Source organism: Homalodisca vitripennis, chromosome 5 (genome assembly GCF_021130785.1).
Source record: "Homalodisca vitripennis isolate AUS2020 chromosome 5, UT_GWSS_2.1, whole genome shotgun sequence".
NCBI classification, from domain to species: Eukaryota; Metazoa; Arthropoda; class Insecta; order Hemiptera; family Cicadellidae; genus Homalodisca; species Homalodisca vitripennis.
In genome coordinates, this window is record NC_060211.1 from 162,609,348 (window position 1) to 162,628,534 (window position 19,187).

The 19,187-nt window shown below is 33.0% G+C and overlaps 1 protein-coding gene across 3 annotated transcripts in view; it reads right to left on the reverse strand.

Moving 5' to 3' along the window:
* The window catches only part of LOC124363079 (long-chain-fatty-acid--CoA ligase 1), a 117,839-nt gene that overhangs the window by 22,514 nt on the left and 76,138 nt on the right, over positions 1–19,187 (reverse strand). For all 3 annotated transcript variants that reach the window (XM_046818172.1, XM_046818175.1, XM_046818174.1), the window contains one exon: positions 7,172–7,295. In XM_046818172.1, the coding sequence (XP_046674128.1) occupies positions 7,172–7,295 (124 nt within the window). The remainder of the gene's footprint in view (positions 1–7,171; positions 7,296–19,187) is intronic.

Genomic DNA, 19,187 nt, shown 5'->3' on the forward strand with positions numbered 1-19,187 from the left:
ATACCTTTAGATATACACATTTAGATTAAAATTCGACCTTTATACAAGGTGTTTGAAAAGTATGGGTACGGCTTAATACCATTAGACGACGAATTCATTTTAGTTTTATTTATTGTGTTATACATTTATGACATAACTTGCTAATTAAAAAAAGTCAGTGAAAACACATCGGTTAGTAGAGTGAAACGACGCTTACCGCATCAGAATACGACGATCCAGTCAGAAATGGCAGCGCATAATGTACTTCACAATGTGTACCTAAAACAACCCGCCATTTCTGATTGGATAAACCTTTTGACATGCGGTTTGCGGCATTCAACTCTACTAAGTGAGCTCTTTCGTATGAGGTATCACTCGACTCATGCTTTCATTTAAGATTTTCATGTTTTCCTCTGTGGGCCGTCCCCCCATGGTTGGCATGTCATGGTAATAGCAAGAAAAAATAGTTTACATAGCCATATGACACTGTGCAAAGTTTATAGATGTTATCTCCTATGGTTTTTAAAATATTAAGCCGTACCCATACTTTTCAAACACCCTGTATATATTTTTACAATTACTTTTTTGTAAATACTGAAAAGAGAAAGAAGATTACTTGTGATTTGAAGGATGAAAGTTTAAGAGTATGCTACACCGCGTGTCGCTTGACAAACTCGTCCATACCTTATGTCCTTCTGAAAATACTCTGCAGGTAGATAGACAGACTGAAAATCTTTAAAAAAAACGTTACATCCTTCCAGAAGAGAAAGAAAAAAATTATGTCAGCCTATAGAGTGATAGGCTTCAATGATGATCAACAAAATTCCTTGGTTGGACATGCATCATATAGAACTCATTCTTGTTTATGTAAAATTGAAGTTTCATGCAAAATTTAAAGTCTACAGATGAAATGTTCCTCGAGATATCTTGCCACATGATACATTCACAGTTTTGACCATTAAGTTTGATTTCATAGCGGTGTTTACATAATTAACAGTCTACGTACTAATCCAACAAAAGATGGTGTTGTATTTGTTGGGGTAGTTAGGGCATATATAGCAATGTTTTATTTTCTCAAATATATGTACAGTTACTTTAAAAACAATGATTTCTTAGAAACCAGGTCTGACCTATAGAATAAAATTATATATATATATATATATATATATATATATATATATATATATATATATATATATATATATATACTTACATATAAAACATAAATCATATCTAACAGTTGTTGACAAGAAAGTCAATATAAAAAAATAATTCATCACTTATTCTACAATTAAATATAAATATATACGGTATATAATTTGAGAAAATTTATGGCCTCCAAGGCTAAGCCTGTTTAGAGGTTCCATCATTAGTAATAAAATGTTTAATGTGCGATCAGACAAAATTTATACTTTTTTATAAAGCGGTCTAAAACTATAAATACATCTATGCAATTTCTTAACTAAATTGTTTTATAATTTAAAACAAAATAATAATAATAATAAAATAAATGTTCTTCCCTTTAATACTGTTCTAGTTCGCTTTACCTTTAAAAATAACTTTATATGTTTTAATGTCAAATGTTAAAATATCATATGTACTAAGTTTTTTACAAATGTATTTTATGTTATTTTCTCGTTACCACCGTGGTTAGCCATAAAACCAATGTAAAAATATTCGCTCAGCCAAATCCCACGTAGAGCATCTTCGAACTCATCTTTCTCATATGAAAATGAAGCTTCCCGTATAATTTCTATAGGTCAGTTCATTTTCGAGATATCATGCTGAGAGACAGACATACACGAAATATTTCCAGCTCCTCGAGTGATATACTTCGATGCCAGTCAGCTAATTACGAGTTGTATCCACACTCGTACGAGTATATCCAAAAACCGGTTGACGCGTGGTCTGAGATGTTGGACTTTTGATCTACCTTTCAATTAAGGGGACACGCCACTATCTATAAACGTTTTCATTTTACAGTAGTTTTTGTTTTTATTTTTATTCTATTTATTACTCTTCACTAAATTAAGAGATTTATAACAAACATAGATTGCCTAAATATAAAGTGACATGTTTTATGAGTATTTAGCCTACAAATTTTAACGATTTTTAGTATACCATTTTTAAATCACTTTTTTATTGAACCAAATGATAATGTTTTCCTAATATTTTATAAAAGAAAACTCACAACTATCCAATAATTTTTATATTTTCACACGAGGCCTTCAGACATCAAATACGCCGGTCGTCGGGTGTGAAAAAACAGTTCGAAATAGTATAAGTATTTTACAATTTAAAACAATTATCAGATGAATAAAACTTAATACAAGATTTGCATGGTTAAAAGTAAAATAAAAAAATATTAATATATGTATAAAGTATCTTTCGTCTTCTTTAAATCTTTTTTAGTGGTTCTTTTTGTCTGGCCAATGTAAATCTTATCAAAATCTCACAGTTAATTTTGAAAATTCCACTTTTATTTTCATCTTAAACTTTATCTTTTCACCAAAAGCTCAATAAACAAACATTTGGGGAGTTTTTATTGTATAATATGAAAAATTTGACTGAAAAATATAAAAGATTTTTAAATAAAATACTGAAATTTAATAGTAAATGTAGTTTTATTACATTGGCTATACACGCAAACATTCAATATTGTATTTTAATAAGGTCTTGTGAACAGTTTCATGACAGTAGGTACAGTACTTACAAACTTATTCAAACTTACGTTGGTCCAAAACTGCAAAAACAGTCTTCCGGGAAATAAACATTTATTTAAAGTTTATGTAAGAGTGTGAGTAGCCTACTTTAAAACTCTCCCTCGCCGTATGAAAGTTCCTCTTTTTGTTTTCTCTGCTCCTCCTCCCTCAGTTGGGCACTTTTCAGTAATTTTCTATACTTCTTGTATTTTTCTGTGTTACTCACTTTACGCAGTTATAGACGATGCGAGTCTTTCTTTTGGGCGAGGTGTACTCGTATGGTGGAGTATTTCCTCGAAATCACTCAGTGTAAGGATTCATTGACATTCTGGGGTTTCCCACAAGTATACCGGTTCAGTAAGCCAACAGTTTAAAACCGTTCATAAGATGCAAAACATGTTTGTAAACAATTTCATTTATTGCTGTTTTCATGCAATCTTAGTGTTTTCTTGCCTTGGAGTTGTGTTCTTTGCAATATCTCCTTGTTAGAAACACCAGCTATTTTCAACGACGGGGCATCTTTGATGTCGAGGATTTTTGACTGTCGAGATACAGTGGTCAAAAGTGGCAAAATAGCTGTTTTAATTGCTTTGGGGTTATTTAGATTTGTAATCACAGCATTTATATAATATTGGGTCAACTTATAAACACCATTTAGGTTGCCATAGCCCTTACCATCAATTATTGGTTCCAAAAACTCAAAACCCTATTTTCCATAGTTTTACCAATTTATATTCTACATATATATATATATTTTCTTATTGCTCCAATTTGTTAAAAAAATAAATAAATTAACCAACAATACAATGAAATAAATTAAACTATTAAATAGCATAAGTAATTATTGAAATAATGAAAATATCCAAAAATGTTCTGTAATTGGCAAAACGTATTGCTTCATATATTTTAAAATAAACACAGGAAATAATTGTCCAAATGGCCTTTAAAATTCTACACACAGCTTCAGAATTAAATGCCCTTTCATAAAATGTAATTTGTGGAAAATGTAAAAAAAAATTAAAACCTGAGTATAGATAATGGCGTAACCCTTAAAGTTCTGTTTCCAACTAACCAGGCACTCAATCCGATCATCTTGGATCATTCCAAGGATATGCAAGAAAACAATTTTCTGTCCCCGTCTCTGTTTAGGCTTAGGTTACGACCGGTCCACTTTAGGCATCCATAACGTGACCTAGGAATCCCAATTTCTACTACCGACGCACCGACCACATTCACATAACGCTCGTCCTGTTAAACAACGCCAGCCCAAAAAAGTCGGTCTTAATATCCTCCTTATGATTTACACCACACAGATCTGCTGGCTGGATTCTTGAATTTCTCAGAGGTGCGCGCGTCCATCACTAATTTGACAGTGACATACTTCTCTCACAATAAATTACTAAAATCCAAATTTATTGGGCACACACATGCTATAAACAAACCTTAACAGTTCCACAACTCACAATAAAATATCTGAATTTACAGATATTAAAGCATATCACAAGAAGAAACAATTAAATCATCTTTTAATTGCACACTTAAAAAGTTATTACCAAACACATGTGGGGAAATGTAAGATGATGACAAAACGCCGTGAATAACTGCAATGTAAACAAACAGCAATCGAAAATAAGACTAGACAAGCAGACCAGTTATTCAGGACGGGATGTCAACTCGGACGCGACCTACTTGATCCGTCATAAGTGGGACAGATGGGGCAGTTTACTGCTTTCTTGATTGTGTTGATTGTTAGTTCAGCACAATACCATAACCATTGAGTGTTTGCTGGACGTGATTGTTGTGTTGGCTAACTTGACAACTGAAGAGTCTAACAAAATATACTAGCAGAATTTTGAGTGACTGATGTACATTTATGAATCCTCTCTTACATATTAAAATGTCAATGTTTCTATTTATCTTTTCAATTTATGGCTTCTTATCCGTACAATATACGTATTATTATTATTCTCATATATTTATTGAACCATTACATAATTTTTTATTTCATATTCCTTTTAGTCACAATAAAAGAAATAAACATGGGCGTTTCGAGATCTCCAATCTGAGCCGGTTATTATTTAGGTGATTACGATACGATTAAAAGACTGGTAAACAAGCTTTAAATTTGTCACTTCTTATTAAAGTTATTACCACAACATACACTGTTTGAATGAATGCTTCAAAACACTTTGACCTTATTATGGGCTATATTTATCGTTTATAGGCCTATATATATTTAAATTTTGGGGTTTAATTACATTAATACATATATTGAATGTATTGTCTACTGTCATATTAATTCAATTAATTTATATATATATATATATATATATATATATATAATATATAATTAATTAATAGGTATTATGTTATATTGTGTATCCCATTTAAATGGATTTACCGTTGGAATAAAAAGTAAGAAAACTAAAAACAAATAAATAATAAGGCTGTACATCTGTGTAAAACATAAACGATAAACCAATGTTTCGCTGCGTTTTTGACCTGTTTTAATAAGGTTGCGTTTTGAATTTATTCCATTCGATCATTTAGTAAATTATACAGTGCACACTATTTGTACACTTTGTACGGGTATATTTATCTGTTTAAATACATTCTTGAATGAAACTTATCCAATTATAATAAACTAATATAACTAATCAGTGACACTAAATTTCATGATTGCAATCTGATCTCTTTCTCATGAGGATAACTAAACTAACACATAACTAAAATCTAGGTTAAATAACAAAGTGTTGTGATAACCTTAGGAAACACAAAACACTTGTGTTTATAGAGCGCTGGTCACAGTGGGTCTGCACTCAACAACCAACTACTGACAACAGGCCTGTGTCCTATAGGAAATGATGATCGTCACGGCAGAAACAAGATGGCCGCAGATCAAGAAACAGGGCTGAGTCCTGTTTTATTCGCTCATTATAGATCGACTTATCAAACTCTGTGTGTATTGGTTCATTCGAAATCTTTGTTCTGTTCTCCTCTGATTCTTTATGTTTCCTTCATTGTTTATTTTTTACAATAGGCGACTAGAGTGGTCTAATTTCATTTGATGGTTGACTAGGCGGTTAATCCGCTAATTTAATGTATGAAGTCTCGATTAATTTCCTTTTAAACAAATTTCGTTTTAAACAAATAAGATTACCTAATATTATGTTAGCTTCATCCCAATTCATAAGATGTATTCGTATATTTTTGATATATTATTTTCAAGGGTATTTTTCAAACTGACAAGTTGGAACTACGCCACACCGCGTGTAGCGTAACAGGCACAGCTGGTTTCGTGCTAAAGCTAAAGTTTACAGATAAATTATTTCTCGTGATATCCTGCTGATAAACTTCGCTAAGTTTAGCCAAATACCAAGGGAAGACAAGCACTATTATCAAACTCTATCTTATCTATGTAGAAATGACATTTCGTGCACATTTAGTCTACAACTTAATTCGTTCGCAAGATATCCTGGGACTATTGAAACACTCCGCTAACGCTCAGACAATATAATTCGGGAACCAATCTTCGTTAATGACGAATCATCCAAAAGTGACAAACATTTATTGGTGGATGCAAATAAAAAGAGAAGAATGCACCTGCATAACGAAATTTTTAAGTATACAATAAAGACCAAAGTTAATTAAACACTATTTAAAGTACCAATAAATAATGCACTCTGTGGGATTAGATTAGGTCTACTTAACCAAAAATTATAATCAGTAAAATAAAATAAAAAGTATTTTGAACACTACTACCACAAACAGTAATAATAAAAGAAAGATGGCTAATATTCGTATTTTTCTCTCAAACTCATGTAATTAAATATATCAGGATTAAATATATATCTGTTACAGTTGTCAGTTACGGATACAACAACAAAAACAAAATGTCTCGTGACTTATGTACTGAATAACTGATGAAGGAAACAGAACTATTTCACGAAAGGTTGTGTTTCGAATGTAACAACACATAACGATGGTTCGTACTCCTTGATCTTTTCAGACAATTCATCGGTAATAATTATCTTATAATAATGAATAGTCAAAGTTTTAAAATATAACGGTAATGAATATTTGAATTTATATATGTATGAATATTTGAGTTCGTGGAATATTTTCTACATCGCAGCAATATTCTATCACATCTCTGACCTTTCTGGGTAATATTCTCGATTAGTGGGAAGTTGATATAGTAATTTCCAAAAATGGGTTTATTTCACTATCTTTTCAATGCTTTAAAGTTATTTAAACCCGTTATTAAAATACAATTTGAACTAAAATTAATACAATAAAGATAGGACTGGATATTAAAAACTTACAAAAAATAAAATGATACGAAACAACAATTATTAAATCTAAAAAATATGCGATAGGGTTACCGCTTATTAGAAAACACATTAGTTTATGTCACATACAACAAGGAGACATCTGAATTTGTTTACAGAGCATTGCACAACCAGGTGTACAGTAATAGATGGACTCACTTGATTCTTTGGCTCCCTTCCTGAACGTGTCGTAGAGGGTCCGTGCGTCCGGCGATAGGTACGAGACAAACTTGCCGTCCTTGGACTCTTTGTAGAACTTGGACACCCTCACGATCTCAGGGCCCTGCAAGAAAATCCGTTATCTTATCAGCAACCGTAGGATTTTGTTGTAAGATACAAGGGAAATGATTAGGTCGAAATGGATTACAGGAAAAGTATTTGGAAGTAAGTATAAGTTTTGGTGAATAAATAAAAAATTAAGGATAAGCAAAATATATGATCGAAGAACCTAACGAGAGTCAAAGGCTCAAAGAGCAAATGTGCTGCTCTCTGATATTTTGACCCCAAAATCAGTAGGGACCCCTCCTTGGACCAAGAGGAAGCTATGACCAAGTTTGAATTGTGTAGAACATCTTTATTCTGAATGGTCACAGAGACCACAATACGATTGTAAGAATTGTCTGTCGGGTCCTTAATAAAAGGTGGATTTATTGCTTTGTAATAAAGAAAAATACTTTTAATATTCTCAAACGGCCTGATATGTAATAGAAAACCATAACATTGAGTTCAAAGACAATCCAAACCCAGACGTTTTACTCAGGTCATTCGCTGCCTAGAACCTTAGTCGCTTACAGCCGACAGAATTCGCCAGTGTTCAATTGATATCATTGTCGGATTGTGCTATACGCATTTGTTTTTTTAAATGTATTACTGTACAACATTATGAGCAGATTGGCTGAGGAACGATTACCATCACGGACAAGATATCACTGTAAAGTCTCGCCGTAACAATTGCTTACAGCCGCGATCTGTCGGTCAGGATTATTACTACCACTGGCTGGACCTAGCGCAACACTACCGACATCTATCGATTCTCGGTAATAACCCCAGTGAGATGTCTGGTCACAGACTTTTGTAACACAGAATTCTAACTGGAACACAGCTCACAGCGCGATCCTACGGCCAGACCTAAAACTACCATTTACTGAATATAGTGCAACACTAACGAACTCTGGTGGGCCTAGTACCGATCTCCGATATGCTTCTCTCTTTAATTGTCATTATTTATTTTCATTTTAAAGAAACACTGTTCTACATCAGTCTTTATTATGTTAATTTGGTACATTATACGACAGTATATCCGAGTAATTACGAAAATTGAAACATTCCATTAAAGAAAGGAAAATTACAATACGAGTAGTGGAATTTGAAATACCTTAGGTTTCAGAGAGTTCTTCAAAATGCTGCAAAACATTTGTCTACATGAAAATAAAACCTTGAAGTGTTACTTTACTAATTTTCCATAGAGAAATATATTTTAAAACAAATGTAAGCCAGGAGCATGCATGCGTAGAAACAATGCCTTATATTTAGTGTGACAAGGTTAAACAGAACACAGAAATGAATAGAACAACAGGTGATGGGAGAGAAGTTAAAATTAGACAATATAATGGTGGTCAGGCGTGTACACGACGCCGCTAATACTCGCGCTACACTAATAATACATCAGTTCTCACTAATACTCGCGCTACACTAATAATACATCGGTTCTCGCTAATTCGCTTCATTTCCTTGAGTCTTACATCATGCAAGTTACTTGTTATAACAATTACTTATCAGAGGTAATAACGATCACGAGGTAATTTACATAGATCACGAGATTATCACAAACACGTACGTATATAACTGTTTCAAAACTCTCAGAGCCGATGTCTGACATTGATATTAAAAACCGGCTGAATACTTGGACAATCTCCCGAGTACAGAGACTGGCTCCAACCCATGGCCGTCGCCGAGCCGTATCTCCAGAGTCGGGGGTGCCAGAAGATTTACGATCAAACGTGGATACATTCTTTTTGCAAGCTCTCTCTCGCCTCGACACCCTAGCAGTCCCCTAATTATCAACGGCTCTAAATTAAAATAAAAAATAATCAAATAAAATTTATTTTTGGATTTTCAAGCAAACATAGAACACTTGATATACATGAAATTAGTCCCATAAGGGCCACAGAGGCTTGTGCGTGGTGACGAGTCTGTTTCTTAAAAAAAATATTAAAACAAATAATAAAAAAATAATTAAATAAAACAAAAAAATATATTAAAAAATAAAATAAAAATAATATATTTAAAAAATGAAATAAATATAATTTATTTAAAAAATAAAGTAAAAATAATATAATTAAAAAATAAAATAAAAATAATATATTTAAAAAATAATATTTATTTATAATAATATTTAGTATAAAATCATATATTTTATTTTGCATTATTAATTTTTTATAATGAAATTGTTATAATTCTTCAGCCCATCTGACACTGTCACAGACTTGACTCCTGGAATCTTTTGTATCTCTGATGTCGAACTGATGCAAAGAGTTAGTGTGGAACGTCCTCTATTTTGATTGTCCTAATATGGACGTGGACCCCAGGTTCCAAGAGCCCAGTCTGAGCAGATATCAGATTTCAGACGCTGCACCGAGTGTAAAGTGAAATAGAGCTGAACTCAGAGTTCGCATTATAAACCCTTCCCAACATAGCTACGTTACGAAAAGTGTAACTCTAAATGATTAGTATTAAATTCAGCCGTAAGCTCCAAGCATAAAAACCATGCACGAATGCTCATTTGAACAACGTTAGGCAAATTGTACTGAATTTGTAAAAAACACTAAACAATGTAGGCTATTTCTCATTTGACATTTTTACTACCCAAACTCGGAAACGGTTCTAAATGACAGCACACTAATTCACGACATGCAATTACTTTACAGCGCAAACCAACGGAATCCTTTCTAGATGTACTACTGCACGTAGTAGTTATCCCTTAACTGCCGCGTCGGCCGTTGTCATGGGTGATAAAGAAATGGATACGCTAGTATAATCGACGTGTTGTTTTATTAAACATCGTTCAGTGCCCAATAAAGGGATTAAAGATTAATTTTAACGGTTAGGAATTGGTATTTGTAAAGTCAAATACAATCTACATACCAGATGATATATATATATATATATATATATATATATATATATATATATATATATCATATTTATTTATTTAAACACATATGTGACAAATACCGCCAAATAAAAAATAATTTAATCGTAAAAAGTAAGGGCTCTGTGGTGTAGTGTTGGCGCAGTCACACGGAAAAAGTGAGAGATCCGGGCTGGAGTTCCGGCAGAGCAAGTACTTTTTGTGATTTAATACTTAATGAAAAATGAAAAATTAGGCTATTGCCATTTATACAAATGTTTTATATACAGCATATTATATCAAATGTGTGTGTGTGTGTGTGTGTGTGTGTGTGTGCGCGCGCGCGCGTGTGTAAAATCATGTCGCGTCATCATAAATTTGTTTCTGTAAACCGGCTCCCTGTAAACTAGTATTGGCTTATACTCTAAAAAAAAAATGCTAGCCCTACTCTTTCTCTCTCTCTTTTAACGTTGAAAATGAATTTCGATATTGAAGATCACCGTAGTATCACAGCTGTGAGAAGTAAAAGGCCAGCCAGACTGTTATGTCATCGGAACATGTCAAAAAGACCTTAAAGTGAATAAGAAGAACTTTATTCACTAATGGTCAAAACCGCGACGATTCGTTTCACCATTTAAAGTTCAAGAATTGAACCCATATCGTTTCTAAATAAAAAATAAACTAGGTTTTGAGGAATTTACTTCCTGTAAATTTATTCCACTTAAGTGTGAGAGAAAACTTGTAAAGGTAAAACACCCTTAATGGAAACATACATAGTATGGAAAACCTATTGCTGAAAACATAGTTTAAAATATCTGAACATTATTCAACAATAGGTTACGTTATAGTAAGTAGTACTAAGTAGTAGGTTGAAATAGGAATATTTAGATTATATGAACACTTCCTTATCAGGAATGGCGAGTGCGCATAGTTACAAGCCATCTGTGTTTATTGTTCGCGCATTCACGTACTAATTCAGAAGCGTCGATGTAGTAAACCTATTCGGCGAGTTTCACCAAAAACGTTCAGCAAAACATTGTGAGACTCAATGTAGTTCTTTTAGAACAGTATCTATTAGCATTATAAACGATGTTGATGATTAATTGCATTATAAAACAAGATTAAGGGTTGAGAGTATAAACAAATTTGGTGGTAAAACGTTATTTTCATTTAAACATCTTTCATAACGTGGAGATGTCGGAAACACATTTACAGTAACACATCAATGAATATTATCCACCAACACATCTCAATGACACAAAGAAACCAAGGGGGTGGTATAGTAGTATTAAATGTATATATTTGCCTAAATATTCTCATTCCATGGTATATACAGCGGATCTTATGTACACAAAATAGAATATTCAATAATACATAGAATAAATATATATAATTAAACAGTATTTCTACATATTGCAAGGATGGAAAACGGTTATGTAATTTTGGTACTTTGGGATTATACCGACCACACCAGTATGAAGAACACAAAAATAGAAATTTATAGAAACAAACATGATAGAACGAAAAAACAACTCTTCAATTACAAAATTACAAACTTACAAGCATTTCCAGGTATTGTGATCGGTATTGTTGTCGCTGTTATCTTATCTTTCTCGAGAATCCTGATTACGGCAGGCCCGCGCGGCATCACGTGATTTGCACGGTACATAATTACCTTTCCATTACAATTCAATTTATATTTCTGATTAGCCCCTCTAGAATTTGATATTTTACTGATAGGTACTATCTCGAGGGATGTTTTTCTTTCGTCGACATCAGCGCGGGGCAGCACCGAAGGTGCTGCCGAAGCCCGCGCTGATGGCCGGAGGCACTCGCATTTTGGGTGGCGGAATGTGATCAAGAATAAAAACAAGTTTTGAGTGTTTTTTTTAAATAAAGAGTTTAGTTTGGTAAATGTTTGTTTTTGTTGAATTTTTGTGTTTGGAGAAATGTAGAGGTAAAACACGGAAGTACAACAAAGCGATGCACCAGCTGAACGGGCGGCGAGACTCTGCAATCACGTTATCTACTAGACGCTCGACTTTGACCTCTGTCTGAGGATGGGGAGGGGTTTGCGATAAGACAATTCCTGTTTTTATATTGACGAAATATTGTTCTACGCTAATCTAGTAATCAGTAGAAACGAAATGTGAAATAACGATTCATGTCTGGGTGTGGTCGGTATAATCCCAAAGTACCGTAATTTTTATATGATTCGATTGCTTGATATTTACCTTAAAGCTCTTTGATATCGAGACAAGTTAAATATAAGTGTTCAATCATATTTCAGAAATAATATAAAATAGCATATTGTGCATTCCCAAAAAACAAAATACCTGAACTAGACACTGGTTCCCATGAAACGACAGTAATATATTTTCAATAAAACCTACATAGTGCAATGTAATGCAAAATAAACACATGATGGATTTTACCACATATTACAGTAATAATTTCAATAAGCCAGGATTGCGTTTCCTTGTTTAGTTTATGTAAACACAGCACGGTACTGTTTGGCTATAATCACTGGCAGGTATATTATGGTTCAATTGCCACTGTGTTTACAGTAGTCTAGTGGTTAATTCCGTATTATTAAATGTTACTGTTATTGTAAATCCAATTTCACATGATTTCCAATAAATAAATAAATCCAATACACGCGTATGTATTCAGCTGTTTCAACGGATACTTTTTCTCATTATTAAAAACCAGCCAGGGCCTTCTTGAAATTGTATCGTTATCCGTCCATCTGTACGATGGGACTTAAAACTTGGTTCGAGAGTTTATCTTAGTTCAACGAAGAACCCTAATGCTTTAGGGATCAAAAGATCAAAGGACAGACCGTCGGTATGTGTGTCTATCCGGCTGATCGTCTGTGTGATATCTCTTCGTAGAAAGTCCCTAGAGACATGCATCTTGGTGAAGATGTTACTCTCGGTCAAAGGAAGGACCCTATTGATTTTGGGGTCAAAAGATCAAAGGGACAGTTCGTCCGGTTGCTCTTCTGTGCGATAACCGACCTCTTTCTCTCCTCTTTGTCAGGTTCTACGATTCTCCGTTGTATTGTTTTAACGTTCTTCACTTTCGATGCCTATACAATATACAGACAAGCCGACTGGCATGAATTTCAAATTCTTTGCAAACGCTCAGCCTTCATTTTATTCAGCACCATACATGTTCAAAACGCTTCATAAAATCTTGACAGGCACACGGGCATAACTTTTCAAGTTCCATTTCTTTGCCAACGATTGTATTTAGGAGCCTAAATGTTCAAACTCTTCACTGATGTTCCTCAATGAATAAAAAGTTCAAAAAAGCTCAATTTGGCTACATCGTATAAAAACGTTGCTGTCGAAGTTATCAACCGTACGCTGTTCCCAACTCGACGATAGTCGTTACTTCATTAAACTATCAGTGCAAAAACATAATTACAATTGCACTAAACTAGGAAATAACACCAATTCATATAACAGAAAAAACGTTTTTTTCTACACACCAGAGGAGTGTAAATGCCGCTTTTATAACAGTTGTGAGGAGATAACGGCGTAGCCAAGAATGTCAATGTTAAGAGGGACGGAGACACACCTCCTCGCGGTTATTTCTGTTCCTCTGCCAACACTTAGCTTCGCGCCCTGTAACACAGGTGTCCCTACTTCCTCTATCGTCTATTATAAGCCGATCTTTGTCGAAGGTCAGTGGCGAGACAAGAAAAACAGCCCGATGGTGCACTTTATCGAGTCATTCTTTCAGGTCAAATGTGTTTCCAAATAACGCACCGATGGCAATTAATTCAATGTTACAGAAAACACAGCACCGAAAATTTTCAATTGTTTACTGTAACACAAAATGAAAAACGATGCTTTAAAAACAGTCATAAGCTCTTTTCATCATGTGAAGAACTAAAATACAAGGTTTAAAGTATATAAATAATCTTGGTCAAAAACCATTATACGTATATTTTTATAAAGTACTAGTTAGTAGTTACCCGTGGTTTCGCACGCAAGTTTGTAGGCTTGCACCTGTATGAGCACTTCTGGTTCGAGTAAATTGTTTTTGCGACGCCAATTGTTGTAAAACATTTTTATTTTCAAAAATTTTTCATAACATGGAAATGTCCTTCGATAGTAACCTTAAGCATTAATGATAGCCCAATATGTTTTTATTCTTTACATCCGGACTTTATTGCTAAGTTTCCTGCAGTTTAATACGTCCTCGAATAAAACAAAAATTAAAATGCCTTTATTTCTTAAGCGTTTTTCAGTGCATAACTGTGTTTCATAATAACTTGCTCAAATGGTATATCCCTAATAACTACTTAACAACTAATAACAATAACACACATAACAGCTAACAAACTACAACAAATATTGCAAAAACGGTTCATACACTCTGACTTAAACATTTGAAGGCACGTCAAATACAGAAATAACAATTATGTAATAGTTGAATGAATTGTGATGTGGTGATTGAATATGCACAAAACATATAAAAAGTTTATTTTAATTGATTAATGTAGTATAACTTTAAAAATAAGAATTTATTCAGCGATAATAAAAATGAAATATACTTAAAAAAGTAAACAGTTACCGCTTTACTTGGGCGATGGGTTAACACACATATGGGCTCAACAGTAGCCACAGGAGTATGGATAACGTCTTGTCTTATTACAAGTAATTTAATTCTGATCGCAATAGCAGCCACGCAGGCCTACATAATAATGTGAGTATACATTGTTAACAGGTAATAAAAATGCATATGTGAATTTAAACAATTCATCTTCGAATTCGGTCCTCTAGATGTCTTGTATAGGCCTACTTGCTATGTATTTATTGATGGAAAGATTTTTATATTTACTAAAGTTTATTTTTACTTATATTAATTTAGGTTAAATCTGACACTCCGCGATATAAACACGCACGCCCGCGCATCAGCCATTCACAGACGACTTACTCTAACTACATCTTGCTCATGTCTCACCAGCGATCACATAAGACCAATTGGTCTTATGTGATCGCTGTGTCTCACATCACATTATGGCGTTTGTGGATTTGACCGAGTTGGAGGCCCATAATTTTGCAACATCACACTTTACAACATTCTTTAACATGTTGTAAAGGCTTGACTATATAGTTTAGGAATCGAGGGTCTTTTTGAATTGTAGTAAAAGAGCACAGCCTAGTTTTTTCTATAATTGAAGTCGATAGGAGAATGTCTCCTTAGAACAAAATAGATCTTCGGCGCTAGTTTTGGTGGAGCTCAAGATGGATAGAAAATATCAAACGAAAACTGTTTCCCAAATGATATGTTTCTTGGCTTGACTCATTTAAAACCATATCTGTAGGTCAAAAACATAAATGTTTAAATTACTGACAGCAAACTTGATAAAGAAACTGAAAGTCACCACCTTCAGCAAAATAGTCGATCTGAATATAGTTAGTTGACCTTGATGTGACCTTTCAGTGCTAGACATTTTTAGGAATGTTAGTCAATAATAACAAAGGTATTTTTGCACGTGTTACTATAAAGCGCCGTGCTATTTTCTAGCAATTTGCATACGGTTATTATAAAATATCATAACTTTGTTATTTATTGGTGAATTTTTATAATTTGTTTTGTTTTGTACAAAAAAGAGTATATTAACATTAAATATACTCAAAAAACGTCTCATACTACAAGAAACATAAAGGATAACTAGAATAAAATCTTAATAATGATTTTCCTTTTTTAATTTTTAGGTTTGAAACTCAAAAAAACTGTCGAAAAAACTCTCACTCAAGTTAATTACATTAAAAGAACACTTTATCTATATATATAAAAATGAAACTGTTCGTGTGTAACAGCATCACTCACAAACGGCTGGACGGATTCGCCTAATTTTTTTTAAATTTGTTCGTCTTGATCTGTAGAAGGTTATAGGATACTTTTTATCCCTTTCCCGATTCAGGATTCCGCCCCACTGGTTACAGAAATACCCGTAAGAAATGCATTGCAGCAAACATATGTTATTAAGTGAAAGAGTCTTTTCAAATTTTTAATCAGCTGTTCTTTGTAAACATATATAATGCGACAAAAAATTGTTGTTATTTTTGACAGTAACTAAGTAAACATAAATATTTTTGACGTTTCTATGTAAACAAACATTTTTTGACATTTACAACGTGTCACAAATGTCAAATTTTTTATAAACGTGATTTGATATCTTTTTTACAATTTCCAAGAACAGTGTTATTTTCCATCAGTAAAAGGTTTAAAAAAAATAGGCAAGTATTTTTGTTTTCTCATGTAAATATTCTTTGAAGAATGTTTTTCTCAACATTTTTTTTTACAGAATTCCTTTGAGCAGTTTTTTGACGAATTTTATTGGAAAATAACATAATGCCGCCAAGAAAAAAAAAGTGCTTTAAGCCGTCACAGCGCACGTGCGATAGCAACAAAACGAATTCGTAATAATCAAAGCAACGACCAGCGCGCAAAGGTAAACGAATTGAATCGAATACGAACATCAGCATCAAGAATGATGCTGTCGCAAGAAGAAAGAGAAACATCAAATTTGAATGATAGATTGAGAATGCAAAGTAATCGAGCGGTTGCAAACAGATCAGGCGATGCACGACTTCAACATGACATGTATAAACAAGCTTTTAATTACGATCCTTCAGCAGACTACAATCAACACCCAAAAATGAATATCGGTCACATGAATGTAACTTGCCCACATTGCCATGCACGGAAATGTAGCCCTCTCTACTGCCACGCGAGCGGAGCCGCGGGTTTAGGCTAGTTTTAAACATATCCACTCATTTTTATAAAATTATCACCTAAAATAAAAATATTATAGCATTTTTTAAACGCCGCTCACTTTATTTATTATTAGTAATTAAAATGCATATGTTAAATAGGTTAGTCAATGACCATTTCCTTTACTCATTCTACTACTTTTTTTATGAGTGATAACCATAATAATAATTTTATAAAACTGTATGATAGAATTAAAACATATGGGCCTACCTATTGATGATTTTAACTATTTACAAATATTTACATGACAAAATAAATATCAGCTACAAAGTTGACATTTAGGTACTCTTCCTCCACTACTCGTCTAAGAGTATTTTCATTCAGTGGGGAACCTTGAAACATTCATAACACCTCACTACCGTTATAAACAAACGTAAACATAACCACAACATTCCAACACCGAAACATTAGACTGATAATAATGAAAACAAAGCGCCTCGGCTATGACGTCATTGACAACGGGCCAACTTGATCGTAAACTTTCGTCATTGTTACTGATTGATCAGCTGTGTTTGTGCATCATATAACATGCTTAACAGAAAATACAAGTCATATATTTTTAATGCGAATTAATTTGAAATACGTGTAAAAATATAATGTATTATACTTTGAATATAATTTCTTAAAAACGTCCGGTAAACCGGATGTTGGCAATCTTAGCACGTTTTTAAAACGTCCAGTTAAAATTCAGCCGCACATATCATAGAACCTTTAGTGTGGCAACGAAAGAAAAATATGATCTGAGAAAGAGTTATTATATAATATTTTTTCACTTTTTATCTAATTCTCAGGTCCTGGATCTATTGTTGGTACTGGACTTTTAGACCTGAGAGGTTGAAGTCGTGAATGTCATTTACATTTTTCCCGTTCACACAATGTCGAAAATTTGTTAACAACTTAGGGGAGCCGTCTTCAATCAATGTTTACTTTAACATATGTTAGAACGAAATACAGAAGAGCTTTAATTGTGTTTGTAATTAATTATTTATTTATTCTTTCAACGGCTACCGCCAGTTTACAATAGTGCATACAATTAAAATCAATACAAATAGAAAAAAGTAACAATATTGTTAACATCACAGCAAAAGTATATACATTAATACTTGCAATAACAATTGTGAGTAAATAATAACAATTATATAATTAATTGTACTTATAATACCTTATACAAATATTGATTTACGATTTATGATAAATAAAATTAAAACGAATATTGAGATTATTAATAATCTCAATATTAATAAAACTCTTCAAAAGAAAATTCAAATATAAATATTATATAAGGGTAATTCTAAACTCTATACCAAAAGTAAAAATAATAAACTAGAATAACAAAAAACAAACTACATTACAATCTAAGCTACTACAAAGTGTATGGCAGAACAATAATAAATCTAAATACAAAAACTAAAAAAATAAAAGGAAGCAACATCGACGACCGCAAAAAACCAATGACCATTATAAATAGATGTATATACATACATACATACGGACTTCCAGACATACATATATATTTCTACAACAGTTTGTTTACCTAGTACAATTTAATAAGAAATAGTATGACTTAATAATCAAATAAAAGCAATAAAATCAATGACGGACAACAATAATAAAGCTCTATAAAAACTTAACAAAAAGTCTAACAACTATATTATGTATTTGCAAGAGCACAAAAAATAAATATATATAAACAATATAGATAGTACATAGCAGCAATAAGTTTATGCGATAGAAATAAGATGTGAACGCAACAATAATGTAATAAACGACGTTACAAATATCTTTTACTCTTATTTGTAATTTTTGTGTTACTCTTCCTACAAAACGCAAGCTAGGATTTTTAGACGCACAAATGTAAAGACATTTAGTTGTAGAACGCGCTGTGAAGGAAATATTTCCCTACGTGCGATTATAAAGTGAGCGATTAAAATACACCCACTAATAGAATCAATATCGAGACAGTAACTAATAAATTGCTTCAAAGGCAGGCGTTGACAGTCGAGGACTCCTAAAATACTCTGACCTTTTAGTTTATTCTACCACGCCCTCCTTCTAGCTTCAAGGATCGCGTCCTTTACTCGCCTCATCAGCATGAAACAAAGCACTTTACGTGATAACAACATTACTTTTACATTATCAGCTTTGAACTGTTAGCATTGCAAATTTGTCTTAACAATTATTTGGACATTAGCTCAAACTATGAGGCGACATCCATTCAAAACACAAAGTAGCAATATGTTTTTCAAT